The following is a 23,471-nucleotide window of genomic DNA, read 5'->3' as shown; positions in this document are numbered from 1 at the left end:
AGACAGCGCACGGCTCATAGTGTAAAGGTATATATATATTAGAACTAATATGGAAGGTAATATTTGCACGTACAGGAATACAGATTAAAAATGCAGGGCATGTTCAGGGTACATGTTACCACTCAGTATGCTGCTGTTTCGCCGCTTAATGTGTGGATGGAATTGGGATGTCTCTGGATCACGACTCCGTCGGTGTCCTGGAGACCTCCCGCGGGATGATGTCCACTTCCCTTGAAGTATACCTCCTCGGCGTTCAGGTGGCGGAAGGTTTCGGCGAAAGCGAAAGATGCAGAAAAAAGTCCCACACTACCGGCTAGAGGATACTGACACCCTCAGTGACGGCCTTCGCTCTGGTGCCTCGTTGTGGGTCCGCTGACATCACTGGATTGCGCCGCAGACTACCAATAGAGCAGTAAGTGATAAGAGGACAATAATGCTAAATTGCCTTTGCCTCAAATGTCCTACGCGTTTCGTAGAGTAAATCTACTTCTTCAGGGATAGTTGCTAGGCATATGCAGATGGTATTTAAACCCTATCTCTGTTGATTGGTCGTTCAGGGGGGAGATAATAGTAGAAAAGGACCATTAAATAATGGTCAGTAAATAGTGTATTTGTAATTATTTAAAAATTATTTAAAAAGGATCAAATAATCAATGGATACATCAAATTGATTTACAAAAATGAATACATTTTTTTTTAATACCATGGCATGATGAACACGCCATAATTATCAAATTATCTATTATTATATATTATTTAGATTTATTTCATTATTTAAAAGATTTATTTAATTTCATTTTATTTGTTTTAAACACCAATAAGGTTGTAATCCAGTATCTTCTGAATATCATTGTCAGGATATACAGTATATCTTCTCACTCTCTGAGTTATTTTAGTTACCAGCATTTAAAAAAATAAATCATGATACTAACGATATATTCTTTTATTTTTCAGCATCATAATTTGCAGTTTATTGACTTGAGATGTTTTAATACAAATTGTATTTACTTTTAATTTTCATTGTTAATAAAATATATATTGTGTAAAGTGATTGTAACTATGCATGCATCTGTCAACTCTGTTGTGATTGGTCGACATCTCCCCCTTGAACGACCAATCAACAACAGAGATAGGATTTAAATACCATCTGCATATGCCTAGCAACTATCCCTGAAGAAGTAGATTTACTCTACGAAACGCGTAGGACATTTGAGGCAACTGCAATTTAGAATTATTGTCCTCTTATCACTTACTGCTTTCTTGGTAGCCTGCGGTGTTCACACTGAGACAGCGCTGGAGGGTCGCGTAATAGCGGCGCAATCCAGTGATGTCAGCGGACCCGCGACGAGGCACCAGAGCGAAGGCCGTCACTGAGGGTGTCAGTATCCTCTAGCCGGTAGTGTGGGACTTTTTTCTGCATCTTTCGCTTTCGCCGAAACCTTCCGCCACCTGAACGCCGAGGAGGTATACTTCAAGGGAAGTGGACATCATCCCGCGGGAGGTCTCCAGGACACCGACGGAGTCGTGATCCAGAGACATCCCAATTCCATCCACACATTAAGCGGCGAAACAGCAGCATACTGAGTGGTAACATGTACCCTGAACATGCCCTGCATTTTTAATCTGTATTCCTGTACGTGCAAATATTACCTTCCATATTAGTTCTAATATATATATACTTTTACACTATGAGCCGTGCGCTGTCTTTTCTCTTTACATGTTATATACAGCTATCTGTCTGTCCTCACAGCTATCAGTCAGTTATGTTGGTTATTCACAGCTATCTGTCGATTATATTCAACTATTGGCCAGTGACACAGCGAGCCTGTTACAACCTCCAAGTTCCTTTACTTAGAATTAATGGGATTGAAAAAGCAGTTAAAATAGTTAAAATAAACAGAGAGGGAGAGAGAGAAATAAGATCTATTTTGTGCTGGTTTGGCTGATTGGCTGATTGGCCGACCAATCAGTTAACGGCAATTCTACTTGGTTAGAACCAAGTAGAACAAAGAAAAATCAGACAAACAAATATAAATTAAACCAATAACAAGTGCACTGTAAAAGAAAATAAAGTGCACTAAAATTGATGGGTTAATATAAAATAATCCAAAAAGGGGGATACCGAGCAGAGCACCCCGCCTGACGCCCACTGGGAGGCAAACTCTGAAACCGTCCCAGTGGACTCTGCGTACGTGTACCCTGCCCGGAAACGGGAGTGCACCAGCGCCCGGAACATGGCCACGATGTTCATTGGTTCCTCCCCTTCCAAACGCTGCTTCCTGGTCCTATTTATGGCTATCAGGGGTAGCGAGAAGGAAGGGAGGAGAGAGAGAGTAAAAGGGAAAGCAGTGTACAGAGAGGGAAATGAGAGAAGAAGAGAGAGATACTGGGAGAGAGAAAGAAAGGAGTGAGGAGAGGAGGTAGAGGGATGAGTGTGGGAACAGAGCTCAATGATCCTGCATTAGATACCTCATCTTTCTCTAATATTCCAGATTATCCCAGCGCCCTGTTATACTATCACCCCTTAATAAGAACACCTCCTCACAGCCCCTGTATCTGTGTATATATGTAGATAACAAAAGACAGGGGTGCCCAATGCTACATCAAATTGATAAAACATATATGGTAATAAGTATAAAGTTTAAATACTTCAATAATAATAGTAATTACTTGGTTATTAACATTGAAGTATTTAAACTTTATACTTATTACCATATATGTTTTGTCAATTTGATGTACAGTAGCATTGGGCACCCCTGTCTTTTGTTGTATACATTTGCCGCGCTCAGTAGCACTCATTTTGGCATAACTATATATTCATGCTGTGGTGGGTGTGGGAGTTTCAGCTAGCTGGGAATGTGTGTGTTTTATATATGTAGATAGCTATATATAAAGGGTAGGCAGAGGATACACAGTGGCAAGAAAAAGTCTGGGAACCTTTTTGGACTTTCACATATTTGAAACCTAAAATATTATTAGACCTTAACCCTTATCATAGATAAAGATAACCTGATCAAACAAATGACACACAAACATACTTTTTCAGCATTTATTTATCCACAAATGATTAAACATTCAATATCCGCGTGTGAGAAAGTGTGTGACCCTTTACATTCAGTACCTGGTGGCGCCCCCTTGAGCAGCAATGACTTCAACTGCGCGTGTCCTGTAACTGCTGGTCAGTCTCTCACATCGGGTCTGGGGAATTTGGGCCCATTCCTCCTTACAGAACTGCTTCAACTCAGTGACATTTCAGAGCTTCCTTGCATGGATAGCTCACTACAGGTCCTGCCACAACTTTTCGATGGGGTTTAGGTCCGGACTTTAACTAGGCCAGTCTAAAACGTGGAATGTCTTCTTCTGCAGCCATTCTTTGTAGATCTGCTTGTATGTTTAGGATCATTGTCTTGCTGCATGATCCACTTTCTGTTCAGCTTCAGCTCACGGACGGATGGCCTGACATTCCCCTCTAAAATCTTCTGATACAATGCAGAATTCATGGTTGTGTCAAAGCTGGCAAGCCAAATTTACAACTTGCAAACAACTACTCACATTTCTATTTATACTGTTACTCTCTTTAGAAGGGGATATTGAACTTTACCCAGGCCCCCCCTTTTCAACTCTGTCCCATACACCTGAGAATACCCCCTTCAAATTCCTAAAAGGTCTATCTGTCGCCCATATAAATATCCGGAGCCTGCTGCCCAAACTGGATGTACTAAGGGCATGGTGCCTTATGCGTAAACCCAAAGCCATCGGTCTCACAGAAACATGGCTATCCCCTTAAACCCTTGATGCAACTATCGCCATTCAGAGATACTCCCTGTCTAGGAAAGACATGTCAAAGAGAGGAGGAGGGGTGTTATTTTATATTGCAGACACCTTACAATTTACACTGCTAAATTGCCCCCCATGCCCACCCTCTTTTGAAATCCTAGTTGGCAAAATCTGCCTCCCCTTTTCTAAGCCCGTCTTGATTGGCACTAGCATCTACCACCCCCCTAAAGCCCCTCTACAGTCCCTGACGGATATCACCCAGTTTCTTGGCTTTATTTCCTCTTTTAATTATGAAGTGATGTGCTAGTTCTTGGGGATTTCAACTATAATTGTTGCAACCCTAAAAACAACAAAATCCAGATACAACCCAAGTCACTTAACCTAACGCAATTAATTTCCCAACCCACAAGGACAAACCTGAAATCTCATAACCATTCCATGCTAGACTGGATTCTCTCCTCTATTTAGTGTCGTAGCTATAGCCCGGGGTAGCCCGGGGGCCCGTGCTCTTGGGGGGCCCGCTCTCCCCCCTCTCCCCCACTTTCCCCTGTTGACGGCTAATCGCACTCTTCAGACAGGTGGGGGGAGATGGTATGCGGCGGGCCCCCGGCATTAAACAGAAGCCGCCATAGGAATTAGTCGCTGTTACCGAGCAGGACAGCAGGGGAGGAGCATGCTCTAGCAGCAGACACCGGAAGTAAGAGACTTCTGGGTAAGACTACTAGAGTGCGCTCTTCCCCTGCTGTCCTGCTCTGTAACAGCTGCTGATTCCTCTGCCGTATACCATCTCCCCCCGCCTATCTCTACTACCACCCACAGGTAGGCATGAGGGAGGATGGGGGGGGGAGAGTGAGGTGAAGATGGTGGGGGAACAGAGAGGGGTGATGATGGTGGGGGAGAGAGAGAGAGGAGATGGTGGGTGGGAAGAGAGGTGATGATGGTGGGGGAGAGAGATGTGATGATGGTGGGGGGAGATAGAGATGGTGAGGGGAGAGAGGTGATTATGATGGTGGGAGGAGAGAGGTGATGATGGTGGTGGGGGAGAGAGGTGATGATGGTATGCGAGAGGAGAAGGGGGAGAGATGAGGAGGGGGAGAGATGATGATGAGAGGATGGGGGAGGGAGAAAAAAATTGCAGTCAGTATTATTATTAATGGGGCCCTGAAAAATGTTTTGCTCGGGGGCCTGCACATGTCTAGCTACCCCACAGCTTCTAATCCCAGCAGAATCCTGACATTTTCAGTTACCATGCAATAGTGTACTGTGTAAGGAAAATCAGACCACCCCAATCAAGTCCTAAAGTTCTCCTCACTGGAACATTTAGAAACTTTAACCCACAGCAGTTTCTGGCTAACCTTAGCAGCTGGCCTTGGTACAGAATCACACAATGTGTCACCTTTTGCCTGGAATATCGGCGATGCATTTGCTTAAATGGGCTCCATGTGAATGGATATTCCAGGCAAAAGGTGACACATTGTGTGATTCTGTACCAAGGGCAGCTGCTAAGGTGAGCACACACACACACACATATACATACATACGTAACGGTGTTTCCCCAACCCAATGGGAAATTCTGCCATTACAGCGTGTGTAGTGCATGCTACCTGTTGGTAAGCAGGAGGGCTGAGTCGTCCTCCGATGTTTGTGGGGACACAGGACAGGTTTCTGGGGTACATACACAGCATGGTTCTCTAGCAGTGCAGTGCCTGCATTTGTCGCAGGCTCCAGATGTATGGATGCGATCTCCTACGATAGAAACAAATTCCTCTCCTTCCCAGTAAGATCAGACACCAGGCAGGAGGTATATGAAGCAGGAATGGTTTATTCTGTTCAGCTCAATGCAGTTACAGTAGGCCTCTGCTCTATGCAGTCTTTGGTGTTGTACCCAGCTGTACGATGGTCCCTGGACCTGCACTACAGGTCAAGGGCCCCCGCAGCAGTCCCTGCTCTTCCCTGATCCTCTATCAGGATCAGGGGAAAGGTGCACACGCACTCTCCCCCAAGGGGAAGAGGAACAGGGAAGGCCAGTATTCAGGCAACCTGTGTGTGACCTGCCTCTCTCGAGTTGGGAGAGTCACTGACTAAATTTGGGCGGCACTCCCCTTAAGTACAGCCAGGAGGAGGGCACCAGGTCTGACCCAGGATTGGGTGAACCGAGGCCTGGTTCCACCTCCCCCCCTTGTCACTCAAGGGCAGTACTGGGAGTGGGGAAAACCCATGATAAGTACTGGCAGGCCTGCTCTTACCAGGGCTTACTGCTAGTGAGGGCAGACTGGTAGCCAAGAACCAGTCCTGACTACACTCTCCCTCTGGTAGAAACTCCCATGTCCTTACTTGGACCGAAATTTGCGGGTACCATCCTTCAGATGCATAACCTAAACAGAACAGGAGAATCAACAACAACAGTATGAGAATCACAATGTAAAAGATACATACTTTTCTGTATTACAGGGCATATAACTTTGATTACATCACACCATTCCATGAAAACCCCAGGCCCCTCCCAACATGGAGAACCTAATTACTCAGTAGTAATGCTCCGGGTCTGGTTTGCTTCCAAGTGCCCCAGTACTATCAGGCACAGTTACAGAAAATACCCTCATAGGGTGCCGTTCGGATACATATTCTACCCGGCGGATCTTCCTACTTTCCACACCCCTACCAAGTAAGCGACCCTTTTCTCTACATGGTAGAAAGTACTCCTACTATGAGCAGTAATGTAGGCCCGGATTACATAAATCAACCACTGTTCCCTGTTCTCATCGATTTCCCGCATGATAGGTTCTGGCACATATGGGTATTCTAATCCGTGGTACTGCCTATAACGCTGCGCCACATGTCTTTCTGCTCTACTGATTTTAGTGAGTTTACGGCCTTCAGCTTGGCCTGGCAGAACCCAGAATAAAGGCTCATGTGTAGGCGGTTCACAGTACCTTAATATGACCCCCTTTGACTGCACTATCCCCAGACGTATTTCATGTTCTTTACGCCAAAGAGCCTCAGCGGTTTCCTCTGGGCCAAAATTCTCCCTCGCCTAACCAATGTTCTACAATATCGCCCTCCTCCAACAGAAACCAAGTGTGGTGCATGTAGGGTACATACCCCTGAAATTTAGGGTCCCACCAGGGCAAGGACTTAATGGGAGCAGCCTTAGTAGATCCGAAATGGAGGTAGTATGGGAAGAGAAACCTGAGGTGTCAGAATTCACCGACATCGCATACTGACTTCCCCCAGAAGTGACACTGCATGGCATCTCCTCATCACCCGGAAACCGAACCCAAAATTCCCAATCCTTCCAGTTTTGAGAAGGAACAGCTGGTTTCAACAGGCTCCGGGCTTTGGGCTCTTCGAAAAGGATGGTCTGGACAGTACAGTAGGGCCAGCGGTTCTAGTCGAGGGGCAAGGGGCTTTACAGTCCTTAGAGTCTCAAGCAGAGTCCTTGGTTTTGGGCCTACCCTGACTGGATACCAGACAGGAATCCGCTCCTGGGTTTGGCTGGAGCCCATCCATCCGGAGCTTTGAAGGTTCCAGACAAACTATTCCCTGTTTCTGCAATCACCTGCCCCTTGCTGCCTCCTGTGCAGCTCTGGCCTGATTGGCCTCCTGTGCTATTTAGTGACTGCCCCGCCCTCAGGAAGTTGCTGGACATAGACTTTGCAATCCAAGTTGCAAGTAACTGTGCTTGTCACAGACTCTCTGTTTGGCCTGCTAGGCATCTTTGTGCCTTGTATCCTGCACCTAGTCCCCTGCTGCATAGTAGCCTCTGCGCTGCTTCCTTGTTCCTGGCAGTCTTCGCCTTCACCGCGCTCTAGCGGCTACGCTGGTTTCCCCAGCGTTTCCTGTGGCATGTCTGCACAGCTGGTTCCTGCTTCCTCCAAGTGGAGTTTACTCCTGGCCTTTTCCTGACGCACTGCAGCACCTTCGCTGAAGCATCTCCGCTGCAGTGGCTTCTCTCAAGGTTCTTGCCTCCTATGCTGAAGTACCTTCACCGAAAATTTCCTGTTGATGACCTTGGCTTGTTTCCTCGACCACCGCTCCTGTGCCGCCTGCCTTGACCCCTGCCTGGATAACGTTAACCCTACTTTCTCCAATCCTGACCTGGCTATGTCTGACTATGGAATCCGCACTCCGGACGTGACTCCGTGGCTTAAGGTCGGTGCTTATACATCCCCACCTCAACCCCACGGTCCGGTACCAGTTTGTGGCAAGCATGTACGTTACAATACCAGCGCTATGCTTACTATATTGGGTTCCGTGTCTGTCTTTGACTTAGGCCTATGAGCCATTAAATGTTCCCGGTATGTGGCCAAATATTCCGGGGTAAGAGCCTCAACAATCACCGGAGTCATAGCCATCTTGCAGTTTAGGCGTGCCCAGAGAGAGTCCATAAAGTGGTCCCCCACAATGTTAGTAGAAGTGGTACTCACCGGAGCGGGAATCGGACGTTCGTCGTCCGCCCCTGGCGGTCACGCTGGTAGTAACGTCATCGCTGGATGGTTTCGCGAGATCCTGGTCCAAGCCCAGGTCTCGCACCGGAAGTACGTCCACATCCAGTGTGTGTGTCATCATCATCATCTCCTTCCGCGTGGGCCTCGGCACCGGAATGCACCTTCACAGGCGTAGTGAAATCACTAGCAAGGCCGCTGGGAACCTCCACCATCGGGATGCTCCTTCGCTGCTCAGGTTTCACTGTCGCCGTCATAACAACCGGACTCCGCCGTCACTCAGAGCCACTGGTAAGGGTCTGTTCGTCTGCAGCATCGGTAGGGATACTCGGCACCGGCCGAAACACCACAGATGACGGATGGCTACTGGCACTATATGAGGGTAGGGACACGTCCACAGGGGAGAGGTACCAGATCATTTCAGTGTCGTCAGGAGCAATCAGCAGGGCTCGTGCCGGCTCCTGCGCCTCTAACAGCGGTTCCTCCTAACCCCAAGCAGTCACCTTACCCGGTTGCTCTTGGTTTGGTTCCGGTTCCCAGACCGTCTCTGGTTCCTCTGCAGGGACCGGGTCTTGAACCATCTTGGAACGTTCTTCGATCATCGGGGTACTGGGACCCCCAGGAGGATTCTCCAGAGCACTCAGGCCCTCTTGAACCTTCCAACTTGAGGTAGTTGGTTTAACAGCATCGACCGCCCAGGTATTGGGTCAGTCGCATCCTTCTCCACGAAAGCCGAAGGCCACAGCAGTGTTGGCTTCAGAAATCAAGCTCCGCATCTCACACACTTAGCGCCCCGTATTAGGTCGCTGCCTGGAAAGTCGCACTTGGGGCAGTGGCATTTAAGGTAGCTCTTCCCTTCCACCTTCTCTACCAGGAGGCCTTCCGGCAGACGGTAGTGCGCAAAGTCCATTTCACTGGCCATGGTCAGGTATCTGTGTAGGCACAGACACAGGAGTATTGGTAAGATAGCTTCTCTCTCTTGCCAGGCTCTGCAGAACTGAGGGTACGGTTGGCCACATCCGGCTCCTCCCTTGTCTTCAGCAGTCGTTCGATATTGGCTGTCACAGGGCCCCCTCCCTTTGGTGGAGATTAGAGGAGGGGCACACGGGGACAGGGTGTGACTCTGGTTCCTCTCTGATCCAGTCACATCGCTTGGGTGGGGTCCTGGCTTTCGCGATAGACCCTTGCAGAACTTTGCAAGAATAAGGCGTGCAACTTTACTGCAAGCCTCCTACGTAGTTCCCTGTCTCGGCGGGAACTGCCATTTTAGATGGTGCGATTTCGTGGTGAATTCCCGGGCATTTTGAGCACAGTTCTATCCCCGACCATGCGGGTGTTGCGATTCCGGCAGGAATCTGTTCCTCGTAGGTCTCCGCAGTACATGGTTAGCTGTCTACTGAGAGTAAGTTATACCCCCAGACCGGAAAAGCTCCCTCCGATACGTTGCACTCGTTCACGGTCCATCACAAGTACTCTGTGGTTCCTGTCTGGCGACGGCTAGTAGTGCTGTGGGCGTTCTTTCAGCAGAGGGGCATAGGCACCTAGTACGTCAGGCAGCCCTCCTATGACACTCCCTAACAGTACTTTTATGCTGCCCTGCTGCGGCATGGGCATCGCAGACCCTCTTCAGAGGCCCCTGGAACACGTTAGCCAGGCCACCCCCTTTGGGCATCATACGCCTACTAATCTCCACACAGTTCACCCTATGGATCAGCATAGGTTGCAATACAAGTGACACTACACCTAGCCTCCCTTTCTTATCAGTACTTGCTCTGAAAGCATACCTGATAACTTCCAGCCTTGCGTTGCTGAAAGCCTGTCCTGTTGAGCAGTATCTCAGCAGCGCCTCCAAATGTAACGGTGTTTCCCCCACCCGATGGGAGATTCTGCTATTACAGTGTGTAGTGCATGCTACCTGTTGGTAAGCAGGAGGGCTGAGTTGTCCTCCAATGTTTGTGGGGACACAGGACAGGTTTCTGTGGTACATACACAGCATGGTTCTCTAGCAGTGCAGTGCCTGCATGTGTCGCAGGCTCCAGATGTATTAAGTCGATCTCCTACGATAGAAACAATCCCTCTCCTTCCCCAGTAAGATCACACACCAGGCAGGAGGTATATGAAACAGGAATGGTTTATTCTGTTCAGCTCAATGCAGTCACAGCAGGCCTCTGCCCTATGCAGTCTCTGGTGTTGTACCCAGCTGTAGGATGGTCCCTGGACCTGCACTACGGGTCAAGGGCCCCCGCAGCATTCCTTGCTCTTCCCTGATCCTCTATCACCAGGGTGGGCAACCCTGTCGCCATTCGCCACTTGTATATGTAGAATATATCATGTGTATATATGAGTGCACATATGTGTATTTTTGTGTGTGTGTGTGTGTAGATATATATATATATATATATATATATATACACACACAAAAATACACGTGTGTGTGTATACACAGAGTATGGCAGCTCTGGGTGTTGTTGACTTGATTCCCAGCTAAATTATAAGGTACCAGATTAGAACCAAATGGTGACATGACATTTAATTGTGTCCCACAGGGGAAGAAATGGAGCATAACATATAGGGGGGGAGGGAGAGAGGGGAAGAAATGGTGAGGGGGAGATGGAGAGTAGGGGGATTGAAAGAGCTGGGGGGGAGAAGAGAAAAAGAGGAAGGGAGAGAGGAATTCAGAAAGGTTCTGACTTAAACCGAAAGGACAATCTTTTATCATCAATTCTTTTGTAAATTTTCTTTGTAAGTCCTCTGAGTGCATGATTTTTTTTCTATTGTGTGTGTGTGTGTGTATGTGTGTGTGTGTGTGTGTGTGTGTGTGTGTGTGTGTGTGTGTGTGTGTGTGTGTGTGTGTGTGTAATATATATATACACACACACACACACACAGGGGCCTATTCACAAAGCAGGGATAAGTGGTTTTAATTGCGATAAATGCCCTTAAAGCGCGATATTGGCTGCTCTGCTATTCACAGCGCAGTGATAACCGTGCAGTACCGCGCTGTAATGGCTTTTTTATCACCCATAAACAGTCAGTGAAAAAAAGTTGTACGATAGGCCAAAAAATGGCAAATACGCCGTTTTTTTGCCAGTAACTGCTATTCACAAAGCAGTGATAACTTTATCGTACTATAAAAGCTCCCCATTTCTTTTCACCAGCTAAAGGCTGGCGCAAAAGAGATGGAGAAATGCATAAAAGCAATTTTTTTTCCTGCATAGCATTAATACAAGATCCTGGCGGGAGTCTCCGGGGGTCCTTGGGTGGTCCCTGTGGGTGTCTGGGGATCCTCGGGTGGTTCCTGCGTGTGTCTGGCGGTCCTCGGGTGTCCGGGGGTCCCCGCTGGCCTGCAGTACCAATCCTGTGCCGAAATAATAAAAAGTGCAATACACTGCTATAACGACCCATGATGTCACAGTCTAAAAAAATAGTCACATGGTTATCCGAGCCAATCAAATGGTGTGGGAACCATTTGCCACTCAAATGTAATGTCACAGGCCGTATAAAAGCCTGTGCAGGCTCATTTGACTTCAAGAAGCTGGAGAGTGAAGTCCTCCTCCCAATAGGATTACAATAGCGTTCCAGATTAAGATGCAGAAGAAGAAGAAGAAAGAAAACCCCAAAATGGATTACAATTAACAGAGGAAGATAAAGAAAGCAGAAAAGGACTTTGGACTTTACCTGTGGCCCGTTGCTGTTTTGGATCGTGGATTTGTTCTAGAGCTTGCTGAGACCATGGGAATCGGAGGGTGAAGACATCTAAAGGTAAGAAAAAACATTGAATGTATGTTATTTTTCTTTTACAAGTTTTTTTCATTGTATTTTTTTTATTATACATTTTTTATTGCCCATTGAATGCCAATGTATTTGTGTACAGTATGCCCCTTTAGGGGTATACACACAGTGACAACCAATGCTTTTTTGGCAAATGCTTGGTTTTATTTCTTTTAAATGTATTTTGGTACTTTGTTTTTAAATATTTATGCTATTTATTTTGTGTTTTGATTTTGAATGATGGGATTTTTTCTGGTCTTTTCAATTGTTTATTTCTGTTATTTTTTTTTGTTTGCTTTTTAATTGTGGTGTTTATTAGGAGTTTCTATTATTATCGATTGGGTTTTTTGGTGTTTTAATTGTTAATTCTGGTGTTTATTTGGTATTTGCTTAATTGATTGCTGGTAATTTTGTGGTGTTTACTTGTTTACTGTTATTTATTTGGTGATTGTTTGGATTACATTGAATATTGTTGGTGGTTGTTTATTTTTTAGGTTGACCATTTATGCCATAGTGTTAAAGCATGCCCATATTACAGTATATAGGCACGATGTACCCACTGTGCCAATCAATTGGTTTATTGGCATTTGTAATGTGTTTAGTTTGCTATGTAATGTGTTTTATTTTGGGCCTGTTGTTTAGCCTCACCATTTATTGCTATATTGGTAAATCATGCTCATATTATATGGGCCTGATGTACCCACTACACCAGTGGAGGGGTGGGGGTAGTTCCCGGGGGAGGGTGGTTAAGCATCCTAGGTGGGTATTTGGGGAGGGTGGGTTAACCCCTTAAATACTATAGAGGTTACTAACCGCTAAGGTGATTAATGGGTTAGGGGCCATTAGATTGTATTTTTGCTGGCAACGGAGGACATGGACGGTGATGAGGATGGCCTTCTTCCTGGCAGGCTGGCAGGGGTAAGTGCAAGTTTTATTTACTTTATTTCTGCTGGTTAATGTTTTATTTTAAATGGGCAAAGGCACTATTATATATAGAAGTACATGCACACCGCTAGTAGGTGCTGGAGGGGGTTACTTATCTGCCGGTGCGCTGTGTCCAGGGAGGTCCAGACATCCCAAAGGTACTAGAGAAAGGAAATGGAATCAGGCACACGGTCTTTTTAAAGGTGCAGTTTATTGTGCCACCAAAAGGTCCTTTTGGTGGCACAATAAACTGCACCTTTAGAAAGACTGTGTGCCTGCTTCCATTTCCTTGCCAAAGGCACTATTATCCATATCTGGATAATAGTAATTTTGCCCATTACTCTGCTGTATGTATTGGGGGAGGGGTGTGTGTGTGTATTTATTTGCATATATGCATATTTATTTAGGCACAGGATTGGTACTGCAGGCCAGCGGGGACCACCCGAGGACCCCCGCGGGATCCACCCGAGGACCCCCGCCGGCCTCTGGTATCATTCCTGTGCATAAAAACAAGAAATTGCTTTTATGTGTGTTAGGGGGGTGTAGGGGTTGTTGGGGACACAGGGGGTGGATGGTGTCACGGTGACTTTATGGCAGGCTGTAATTTACACCAAAATATATATAATATAATATATATATAACTGGGTCGAACTGGGACGAGACTTAGATATGATAAAATATAATTTATTCCTTGATAAAGGTGAACACAACAGATTATACAAATAACAGCAAAATATGGACACTTACTTAAAGATGGAAATGATGAAACAGTCACATCTGGACTGGCAGTTCATACAGCAAATCTTCATCATCACAAGACACGAAAAGCCATGAAAAGGCCTTGCATGCAGACATTGCATAGCATTTCTCTCAGCAATCAAGATGGTATAGAAGAACGAACACGGAATAAAGGGTGGACAACCGTTTATAAACCTTTTGTAACCCTATCCTTAACATTAAGTACAGGTGATTGGTTTTCAATTACCTGTAGCCACTCACTAACATGGGAACACATTTTGATACATGACCCCAGCTAGTTGGCACATGCTCAGTTGGACGCTGGGGTCTCATTTCTGCAGCCCCACATTTGCATCAGGAATGCCAGCCAGTCTACTAAACGGAATTTCTGGCAGGAAACCCTTTGTTGTAAGGTGTGAAATGGGACACTTATAGCCTGCTCTGGTTTGAGTCATCTCCGCCCTCCTGTAAACAGTGTAGGTGATAAACTCCTTTGAACAGCACTTAAATTCTAGACATTGGGATGCTTCCTTGGCCATCTGCTACCTTATGGCCAAGGATTTCCTCTGGTTTCTGCCCATACCTTGGAACACAGTATTAAAGATAATACACAACCATATTAAAATATCCAGTTCCGTTGGGTCCAGCGGGTCCAAACTTCCCAGTTCTCAATGCCGGAACTGGGACACCATACGGTCCAATTTGCGACTTGCTACGACCTTCGTCACCGAAGTTACACAAAAACACTTAAAACCGTTTCTCATTTTAATACAAAAAACTCCGCTGTAAATTAAATCACGGTTTTTCACTAAATCCCCATTGAAAACAACGGGCTTCGCCACCATAGACTTTTAATGGCAAACCGCCGCCGTTGGCGGCTATGGGAATCCGCCGCCATAGACTTTCAACGGGGCCACGCCGCCGTTGAAGTCAATGGGGGTTTTCCGCCATAGCCGGTCAATGGAAATTGGCCGCCATTGAAGTCTATGGGAAAAGTCCCGAACTTTCAAGGGGGTCCATACTCTGTCGGGTTGGTCCAAGAGGGTCAAGGATGGTTCTGCAGCGATGCCGGAGCAGTGACTACAGGTACCCCAAACCCTGGCCCTCTGGACCCTCCTGAACCGGAGATATGGATTCCTAAATTTCAGCTTTTCACACTTAGCCGTTTTCTTGACTGTTTCTGCCGCCGCCATTGGAACCTATGGCACGACCCGCTCTTCTCGGTTCGACCCTTATCGGGGGTCCAGGATTCGGGGACCCGGTGGTGGTCGAGTGGGGGGAGGCCTAGGAACTAGGGGCAAAACTCTGACTCAGGCCCTCATTCTCTCCCGTCTTGATTACTGTAACCTCCTGCTGTCCGGCCTTCCTGCCTCTCACCTGTCTCCCCTACAATCTATCCTAAATGCTGCTGCCAGAATCACTCTACTCTTTCCTAGATCTGTCTCAGCATCTCCCCTCCTGAAATCCCTCTCCTGGCTTCCAATCAAATCCCGCATCTCACACTCCATTCTTCTCCTCACTTTTAAAGCTTTACACTCTTCTGCCCCTCCTTACATCTCAGCCCTAATTTCTCGTTATGCACCACCTCGACTCTTGCGTTCTGCTCAAGGATGTCTTCTTTCTACCCCCTTTTTATCTAAAGCCCTCTCCCGCCTTAAACCTTTTTCACTGACTGCCCCACACCTCTGGAATGCCCTTCCCCTCAGTACCCAACTAGCACCCTCTCTATCCACCTTTAAGACCCACCTTAAGACACACTTGCTTAAAGAAGCATACGAATAGCACTGTGAACATTCTGAACACATGATACATAAAGCTTGGCCCCCTGCAGACGCACTTACCAGAACTCCCTCCTCCTGTCTCTGTACGTTCTCCCTACCTACTAATTAGATTGTAAGCTCCTTGGGGCAGGGACTCCTCTTCCTTAATGTTATGTTTGTCTAAAGCACTTATTTCCATGATCTGTTATTTATATTATCTGTTATTTATTCGATTACCACATGTATTACTACTGTGAAGCGCTATGTACATTAATGGCGCTATATAAATAAAGACATACAATACAATACAATACAAAAAGAATTTTATTTGTAGGTGCTCTAGAACTGTTTATTCCCACGCCACTTGTCGTTGAACTTGGCTAATAAGTGATCAAAGCTCTCTTTTAGAAAAAGTATCCGCTTTGCGGTTTTGCGGTTTGGACGGCAGCCAACTCGTTCCTGGAAAGCTCCTTCGAGGAATCTCCATTGAAGTCAATGGGCCCATTGACTTACAATGGGAAACCGCCGCTCCTCCTCCCAGACGCCATCTGCTGGTCTTCACAGGAAACAGGACCAAAACAGCAAGATTCGCCATTAGAATGCATTGAGCCCTAATGGCGGCCTATGGGACCCTGCAAAATGGTGCCTGAAAAGGCGGGAAAATTACACAAAGGGCTATAATCATTAAAGAACTATTAACCCTTGTACTCCCGGATGGATCCTAGTGTGTGTGTGATGCAGACACTGATATAACAATAAAACCTGGGAACAGGGGAATACACATGTCACAAGGGTTAAATCACATTTCTGGACCTCAGCCCAGTTAACCCTTGTCTCCCTGGTGAGGTCAGGGGGTGGCCAATTGGGATGTAACCCCTTTAATCCCGGGCCAAATCCTCCCCATCGTCACAGATGGGTTGTGTTTTGGTGGGTAGTACATATTGCAATGTTTATTTAGGGCAATTGCCCCCAATAAACCTGCTATTGTGCCTTAACCCCTTCATTGCCTTAGCCGCTAAGGTAATGAAGCTGCTTTAATGTAATTAAGTAATAATCACCGAAGAACAGGGCATTACTGGCCAATAATGCCCTGGCTGGAAGAGTTGAAGGCCCGAGGCGAAGCCAGTAATGCCCTGTTCTGAGGGGATTATTACTATTATAGGCTAAATGTAGGCTTTTTTCATAAATAATAGACACTTTTGTATAGTTATTTAGATTTTTTTTATTAAAGTAAAATGGTAAATACATTAAACCACCTCTATATACACTTACACTGCAGCTATCTATATCCACACACTGCTGCCCCCTCTGTGTACACACACACACACACTGCAGCTCTACACACACACACAGCAGCTCTACACACACACAAACTGCTGCTACACACAAACTCTGCTGCTGCTACACACACATACAACACAACAGCACACAACACACACACACTGCTGCTGCTGCTGCTGCTGCTGCTACAACCATAAACACTGTTGCTGATACTGACACACACACACACACACACACACACACACAGGGGAGCTCTATACACACACACACACACACCACAGCACCTCTACCCACACACAGCACCTCTACACACACACACACACTCACAAACTGCTGCTACACACAAACTCTGCTGCTGCTACACACACATACAACACAACACCACAGTACACCCCACACACACACACACACTGCTGTTGCTACACCCATAAACACTGCTGCTGACACTGACACACACACACTGGAGGTCTAAACACACACTGCAGCTCTACAAACACACACACACACACACACAGCTCAACACACAACACAGCAGCTCTACACACACACACACACACACACACACACACACACACACACACACACACATATACTGGGGGGCAGAGGAAGCATGTCTTGTACTTGGGTGTAGAGGAAGCATGTTTTGTCCTGGGGGGGCAGAGGAAGCATGTCTTGTACTGGGGGCAGAGGAAGCATGTCCTGTACTGGGGGGCAGAGGAAGCATGTCTTGTACTGGGGGGGGGCAGAAGAAGCATGTCCTGTACTGGGGAGCAGAGGAAGCATGTCTTGTACTGGGGGGGCAGAAGAAGCATGTCCTGTACTGGGAGCAGAGGAAGCATGTCCTGTACTGGGGGGCAGAGGAAGCATGTCCTGTACTGGGGGCAGAGGAAGCATGTCCTGTACTGGGAGCAGAGGAAGCATGTCCTGTACTGGGGGGCAGAGGATGCATGTCCTGTACTGGGAGCAGAGGAAGCATGTCTTGTACTGGGGGGCAGAGGAAGCATGTCCTGTACTGGGAGCAGAGGAAGCATGTCCTGTACTGGGAGCAGAGGAAGCATGTCCTGTACTGGGGGCAGAGGAAGCATGTCCTGTACTGGGGGCAGAGGAAGCATGCCCTGTACTGGGGGGGGCAGAGGAAGCATGTCTTGTACTGGGGGGGGGGCAGAGGAAGCATGTCTTGTACTGGGAGCAGAGGAAGCATGTCCTGTACTGGGGGGCAGAGGAAGCATGTCCTGTACTGGGAGCAGAGGAAGCGTGTCTTGTACTGGGGGCAGAGGAAGCATGTCCTGTACTGGGAGCAGAGGAAGCGTGTCTTGTACTGGGGGCAGAGGAAGCATGTCCTGTACTGGGGGGGCAGAGGAAGCATGTCCTGTACTGGGGGGCAGAGGAAGCATGTCCTGTACTGGGGGCAGAGGAAGCATGTCTTGTACTGGGGGGCAGAGGAAGCATGTCCTGTACTGGGGGGCAGAGGAAGCATGTCTTGTACTGGGGGGCAGAGGAAGCATGTCTTGTACTGGGGGGCAGAGGAAGCATGTCTTGTACTGGGAGCAGAGGAAGCATGTCTTGTACTGGGGAGAGGAAGCATGTCTTGTACTGGGGGGCAGAGGAAGCATGTCTTGTACTGGGGGCAGAGGAAGCATGTCTTGTACTGGGAGCAGAGGAAGCATGTCTTGTACTGGGGGGCAGAGGAAGCATGTCTTGTACTGGGAGCAGAGGAAGCATGTCTTGTACTGGGAGCAGAGGAAGCATGTCTTGTACTGGGAGCAGAGGAAGCATGTCCCGTACTGGGATCAGAGGAAGCATGTCTTGTACTGGGAGCAGAGGAAGCATGTCTTGTACTGGGAGCAGAGGAAGCATGTCCCGTACTGGGATCAGAGGAAGCATGTCTTGTACTGGGGGGCAGAGGAAGCATGTCTTGTACTGGGGGGCAGAGGAAGCATGTCTTGTACTGGGGGCAGAGGAAGCATGTCTTGTACTGGGGGCAGAGGAAGCATGTTCATCTCCTGTAGGGTAGCCTCCTCCTGAGTTCTCCGTGGTGCTGAACATATCCAGGGTGCTCCTCACTCATTCTCCTTCCCCTGTCATCACTCCCCCTCTCCTCCTCCTTTTCTATATATTCCCCCTCTGTCTCCTAACTCTCTCTTTCTTTCCCTCCCCCTCTCTTTTAGTGGATGGGTGTATACACCGTGCTGCAGGTCCCCTCCTGAAGTTGGAGTGCAGTTCTCTCAATGGCTGTGAAACTGGACAGGCCAAAGTGACCTGCGGCTACTCCCTGCCAGCCAAATGTGAGTGAGATCACACCCTCTCACTCACCAATCCCCCTTCCCTGTGCCAGCTCTAGAGATGCCATGCTTTGTATCCCCTGTGTCAGGCTTAAAGATGCCAGGATCTATGTCCAGACCTATAATTTCCAGGCTCTGTATGCCCTGTACCAGCCCTAGAGATGCCAGGCTTTGTATGCCCTGTACCAGCCCTAGAGATGCCAGGCTCTGTATGCACTGTGACAGCCCTAGAGATGCCAGGCTCTGTATGCCCTGTACCAGCCCTAGAGATGCCAGGCTCTGTATGCACTGTTAGCCCTAGAGATGCCAGGCTCTGTATGCCCTGTACCAGCCCTGGAGATGCCAGGCTCTGTATGCCCTGTACCAGCCCTAGAGATGCCAGGCTCTGTATGCCCTGTACCAGCCCTAGAGATGCCAGGCTCTGTATTCCCTGTGCCAGTTCTAGATGTTCTAGACTTTGTATCCATGTGCCAGTACTTGAGGTGCTGTAATAGCCCTGTGATAGTCCTAGGGGCGCCTGGCTCTGTATCCCTGTGCCGCCCTGGAGGTGCCATTCTGTGTGCTCCCTGACCCCTCGATGTGTTTGTGTCCACCAGGTGTGATTCACACTGTGGGGCCAGTGGTGGAGGGTCAGCTCACGGGGAGTCAGGAGGAGGAGCTGAGGAACTGCTACCGAAACAGCATGAATGTGGCAGCGGAGGGCAAGCTGCACATTGTGGTAAGAGGGATGGAGAGGGAGGGAGAAACAGAGGGAAGAGAGAGGTAAAAGAAGGACAGGAAGGAAGGGGAGTAATACAGAGAGGAGGAGACAAAGAAGGGTGGGGCCGTGTTGGTCCTTTCTTCCATGTAGTAACAAAGGAGGGAGAGGGAGTAGGGGATGATACATTTTATTGGACCAACAAGTAGTTGATAAGCTTTCGGCCACACCCGATGAAGGACCCGAGAGGTGGGAAAACTTGTAACATATCAATTACTTGTTGGTCCAATAAAAGGTATCTTCTCACCTACTCCCTCTCCCTCCTTTGTTATTTTACTTGAGAGGGGGAGAATAAAGAGGGGAGAGAGGAGGAGGAGGAGGAAGATAGAGGGCGACACGGGGGGAGAGGACTAGAGTGAGAGGGAGAGAACAGAGAGGGGTCAGAAAGGTAGAAGAACTGGCGAATGGGGGAGTGATACAGAGAGAATAGAGAAGGGAGATACGGAGTAGAGAGAAGGGCAGGAAGATGGGGTAAGAGAGTGGGAGGGTAAGGAAGGAGTGGGAGAGTATGATCTGTAACTCTGGTTGCGCATGTTTTCCACTGGGGGTCAATGTCCTAAACTCTCCTGGCTACAAAAAACAGCCCCAGATTTCTTGAAGGAAACACTGTAGCTGCCCCAGTGGGTTCTTTTCTCTGATCAAGCTGCTGTTTTTGCCCAAGTTTTGCATCCAGGAGACTTGAAGAAATAGATCCTCTGTTTGTCCTTTATTCCATAGGACTGCCTTTAATCCCTCTTTTTCTCTCTTTCAATTTCACCATCTTCTCTTCTATATTTCTCCATCTCCCTTTCTTTGTATTTCTCTCTCCCACTCCTCGTTCTCTCTCTTCCCTTGCTTCTCCTCTCACCTGTCTCTCTCTGCAGTACACTAGCACCTCTAGTGGTGTGAGATATCGTTAAGAATAATGTTAATTTATTGTGATAAATAGAATCATAATATCCGATTACATGGTGTCTTTCCAGGCGTTCCCGTGCATTTCCACAGGAGTATACGGTGAGTCTGTGTATATACGTGTGTGTATGTGTATATATGTATGTGTGTGTGTGTGTGTGTGTGTGTGTGTGTGTGTGTGTGTGTGTGTGTGTGTGTGTGTGTGTGTGTGTGTGTGTGTGTGTGTGTGTGTGTGTGTAGGTGTACATATGTATGCATGTATATTTTTATTTATATAGCACAGGGAATTATAATACAGAAAGTACAACAAACACAATCAGACAATAGGAAAGGAAATCCCTGACCTAGAGAGCTTACAATCTAAGTGGTATGTTGGGAGACTCATAGACAGCAGGTGTGAGGAGGTAAGTGCAGTAGATAGGAGTGCTGTCCTTGATGTTGGGGACGTGTAGTAGATGGCCGTGCCTGGCCTTGATGGTGGGTACATGCAGTAGATGGCGTGCCTGGCCTTGATGGTGGGTACGTGCAGTAGATGGCCGTGTCTGGCCTTGATGGTGGGTACGTGCAGTAGATGGCCGTGTCTGGCCTTGATGGTGGGTACGTGCAGTAGATGGCCGTGTCTGGCCTTGATGGTGGGTACGTGCAGTAGATGGCCGTGTCTGGCCTTGATGGTGGGTACGTGCAGTAAATGGCAGTGATTGGCCACGATTGTTGTTAGGAGCATCTCTGGGTGTGGGACAGTAGCCATGAGTCCAGGATATTGAAATGCTTCATTTAATAGAGGAGTTTATAGGTTTGACTTAAAGGTGAGGAGAGAGGGTGCTGGGCGTATACCGAGTGTGAGTGAGTTCCACAGGGAAGGAGCAGTGAGGGGGGAAAGGTTTAAGGCGAGAGAGAGCAGCAAGTGAAAGGGGTGGAAAGGAGACAGTTATGGGCAGAGCGCAAGAGAAGAGCAGGGGCATAACGAGAGATCAGCGCTGATATGTAGGGAGGGAAAATGAGGGGAGATCCTTAAAGATAAGGAGGAAAACCTTGTGGGGGATCCAAAACTTGAAGGGAAACCAGGAGAGGGAGGAGATGAGCAGGGACTGTTCTGGGGGAAACGTATGTTCGTGTGTGTGTGTGTGTGTGTGTGTGTGTACACGTGTGTATGTGTGTACGTGTGTGTGTGTGTACGTGTGTGTGTGTACGTGTGTGTGTGTGTACGTGTGTGTGTGTGTACGTGTGTGTACGTGTGTGTGTGTGTGTGTACGTGTGTACGTGTGTGTGTGTGTGTACGTGTGTGTGTGTGTACGTGTGTGTGTGTGTACGTGTGTGTGTGTACGTGTGTGTGTGTGTGTACGTGTGTGTGTGTGTGTACGTGTGTGTGTGTACGTGTGTGTGTACGTGTGTGTGTGTGTACGTGTGTGTGTGTGTACGTACGTGTGTGTGTGTGTGTGTGTGTGTGTGTGTGTGTGTGTGTGTGTACGTGTGTGTGTACGTGTGTGTGTGTGTACGTGTGTGTGTGTGTGTACGTGTGTGTGTGTACGTGTGTGTGTGTACGTGTGTGTGTGTACGTGTGTGCATCACTACACTTATTAAGGTTATGGTGGGTAAAAAAAGTGACAAAAACCCTCCACCGTGAACAACCCTTAGCCAATGCATGCGTCTTTAGACACAGCTTTTAAGCAAGGGCTTGGGAGATGCAAAGCCAGTAAACCCACTCACAGACATGTTTCAACCTTGATGGGTTTACTGGCTTTGCATCTCCCAAGTCCTTGCTTAAAAGCTGTGTCTAAAGCAGCATGCATTGGCTAAGGGTTGTTCATGTAATGTGAGCTTGAGATAAAAGGTGGCACTGTGTGCTCATTTGCATGTCATTTCCCAGAATCCCTTGCTGCAGTGGAAGTGCTGTGTGCTGGGCGATAATGGTGAAAGACAGGGTTGCAGACCTGTCTAAGACATGCAAATGAATATACAGTAATATTTACAGTTGCTATATATATATATATATATATATATATATATATATTACTCAAACTCTGTATGTGTGCGTGTGTCTGTCTGCCTGTGAATGGGTATTTCCCCCCATACCCTGTACTCGACCCTGCAGGATACCCCGCAGAAGCAGCGGCTGAGGTGGCACTGGATACACTGAGGAGCTATCTGGAAGAGAGTAAAGCGAAGGTGAGGAGAGAGGGAGCAAGAGGGCTTATTTGTGAGTGTGTGTTTGTGTGTGTGTTTATGTTTACACACACATAAATATATATACATATACACACATATATGAAGGGGTCGGGGTGCGCATGCACACACATCCACATCCCTCCCAAATATATATATATCAACAAAAAAGTCACAGCGCACCAGAGTGAAAGGCAGAACAAACATACATCACAAACTCACATTGAATAAAATGAAAATGAACGCCCGGGTGGAGGAACCTCCACTGCAAGTTGCTAACTTGTCACGTCAGCACGCAGACGGTGGTTAGGAATCTCCCAGCCAGATGTTGAGCAGCTCAGCTGTTCGGAGGCTTGCAGTGGAGGCTCCTCCACCTCAGCGTTCACGCGGTCGCGGTCGTGTGCAGGAAGTCTCCGCGGTGAGTCGGCTGCTGAGCCTTTCATCGTGATCTCCTCACCTCCCGAGGCCTGCGAGCCTGTGTCCGGGGACCTAATGCACTGGGTCCCATCTGAATCGCATCTTTTGACCTTTCTGCTCTCACCGGGACTGCAAGGGGTTCATTTTAACTTTATTCAGTGTGAGTTTTTGATATATGTTTGTGTGTTTTATAATACACCCTCTGCCTTTCACTCTGGTGTGCTGCCTTTTTTGTTGACATTTTTCGAAGAACTATCTGGATCGT

The 23,471-nt window shown here is 47.6% G+C and overlaps 1 protein-coding gene across 5 annotated transcripts in view; it reads left to right on the top strand.

Moving 5' to 3' along the window:
- The window catches only part of MACROD1 (mono-ADP ribosylhydrolase 1), a 290,403-nt gene that overhangs the window by 255,450 nt on the left and 11,482 nt on the right, over nucleotides 1-23,471 (top strand). For all 5 annotated transcript variants that reach the window (XM_075570017.1, XM_075570018.1, XM_075570014.1 and 2 more), the window contains 4 exons: nucleotides 18,865-18,981; nucleotides 19,575-19,696; nucleotides 20,698-20,728; nucleotides 22,719-22,792. In XM_075570017.1, the coding sequence (XP_075426132.1) occupies nucleotides 18,865-18,981; nucleotides 19,575-19,696; nucleotides 20,698-20,728; nucleotides 22,719-22,792 (344 nt within the window). The remainder of the gene's footprint in view (nucleotides 1-18,864; nucleotides 18,982-19,574; nucleotides 19,697-20,697; nucleotides 20,729-22,718; nucleotides 22,793-23,471) is intronic.

This window comes from Ascaphus truei, chromosome 14, assembly GCF_040206685.1.
Source record: "Ascaphus truei isolate aAscTru1 chromosome 14, aAscTru1.hap1, whole genome shotgun sequence".
NCBI lineage: Eukaryota > Metazoa > Chordata > Amphibia > Anura > Ascaphidae > Ascaphus > Ascaphus truei.
The sequence above is the reverse complement of the archived record's forward strand: the minus strand, read 5'-3'. Positions and strand labels throughout refer to the sequence as shown.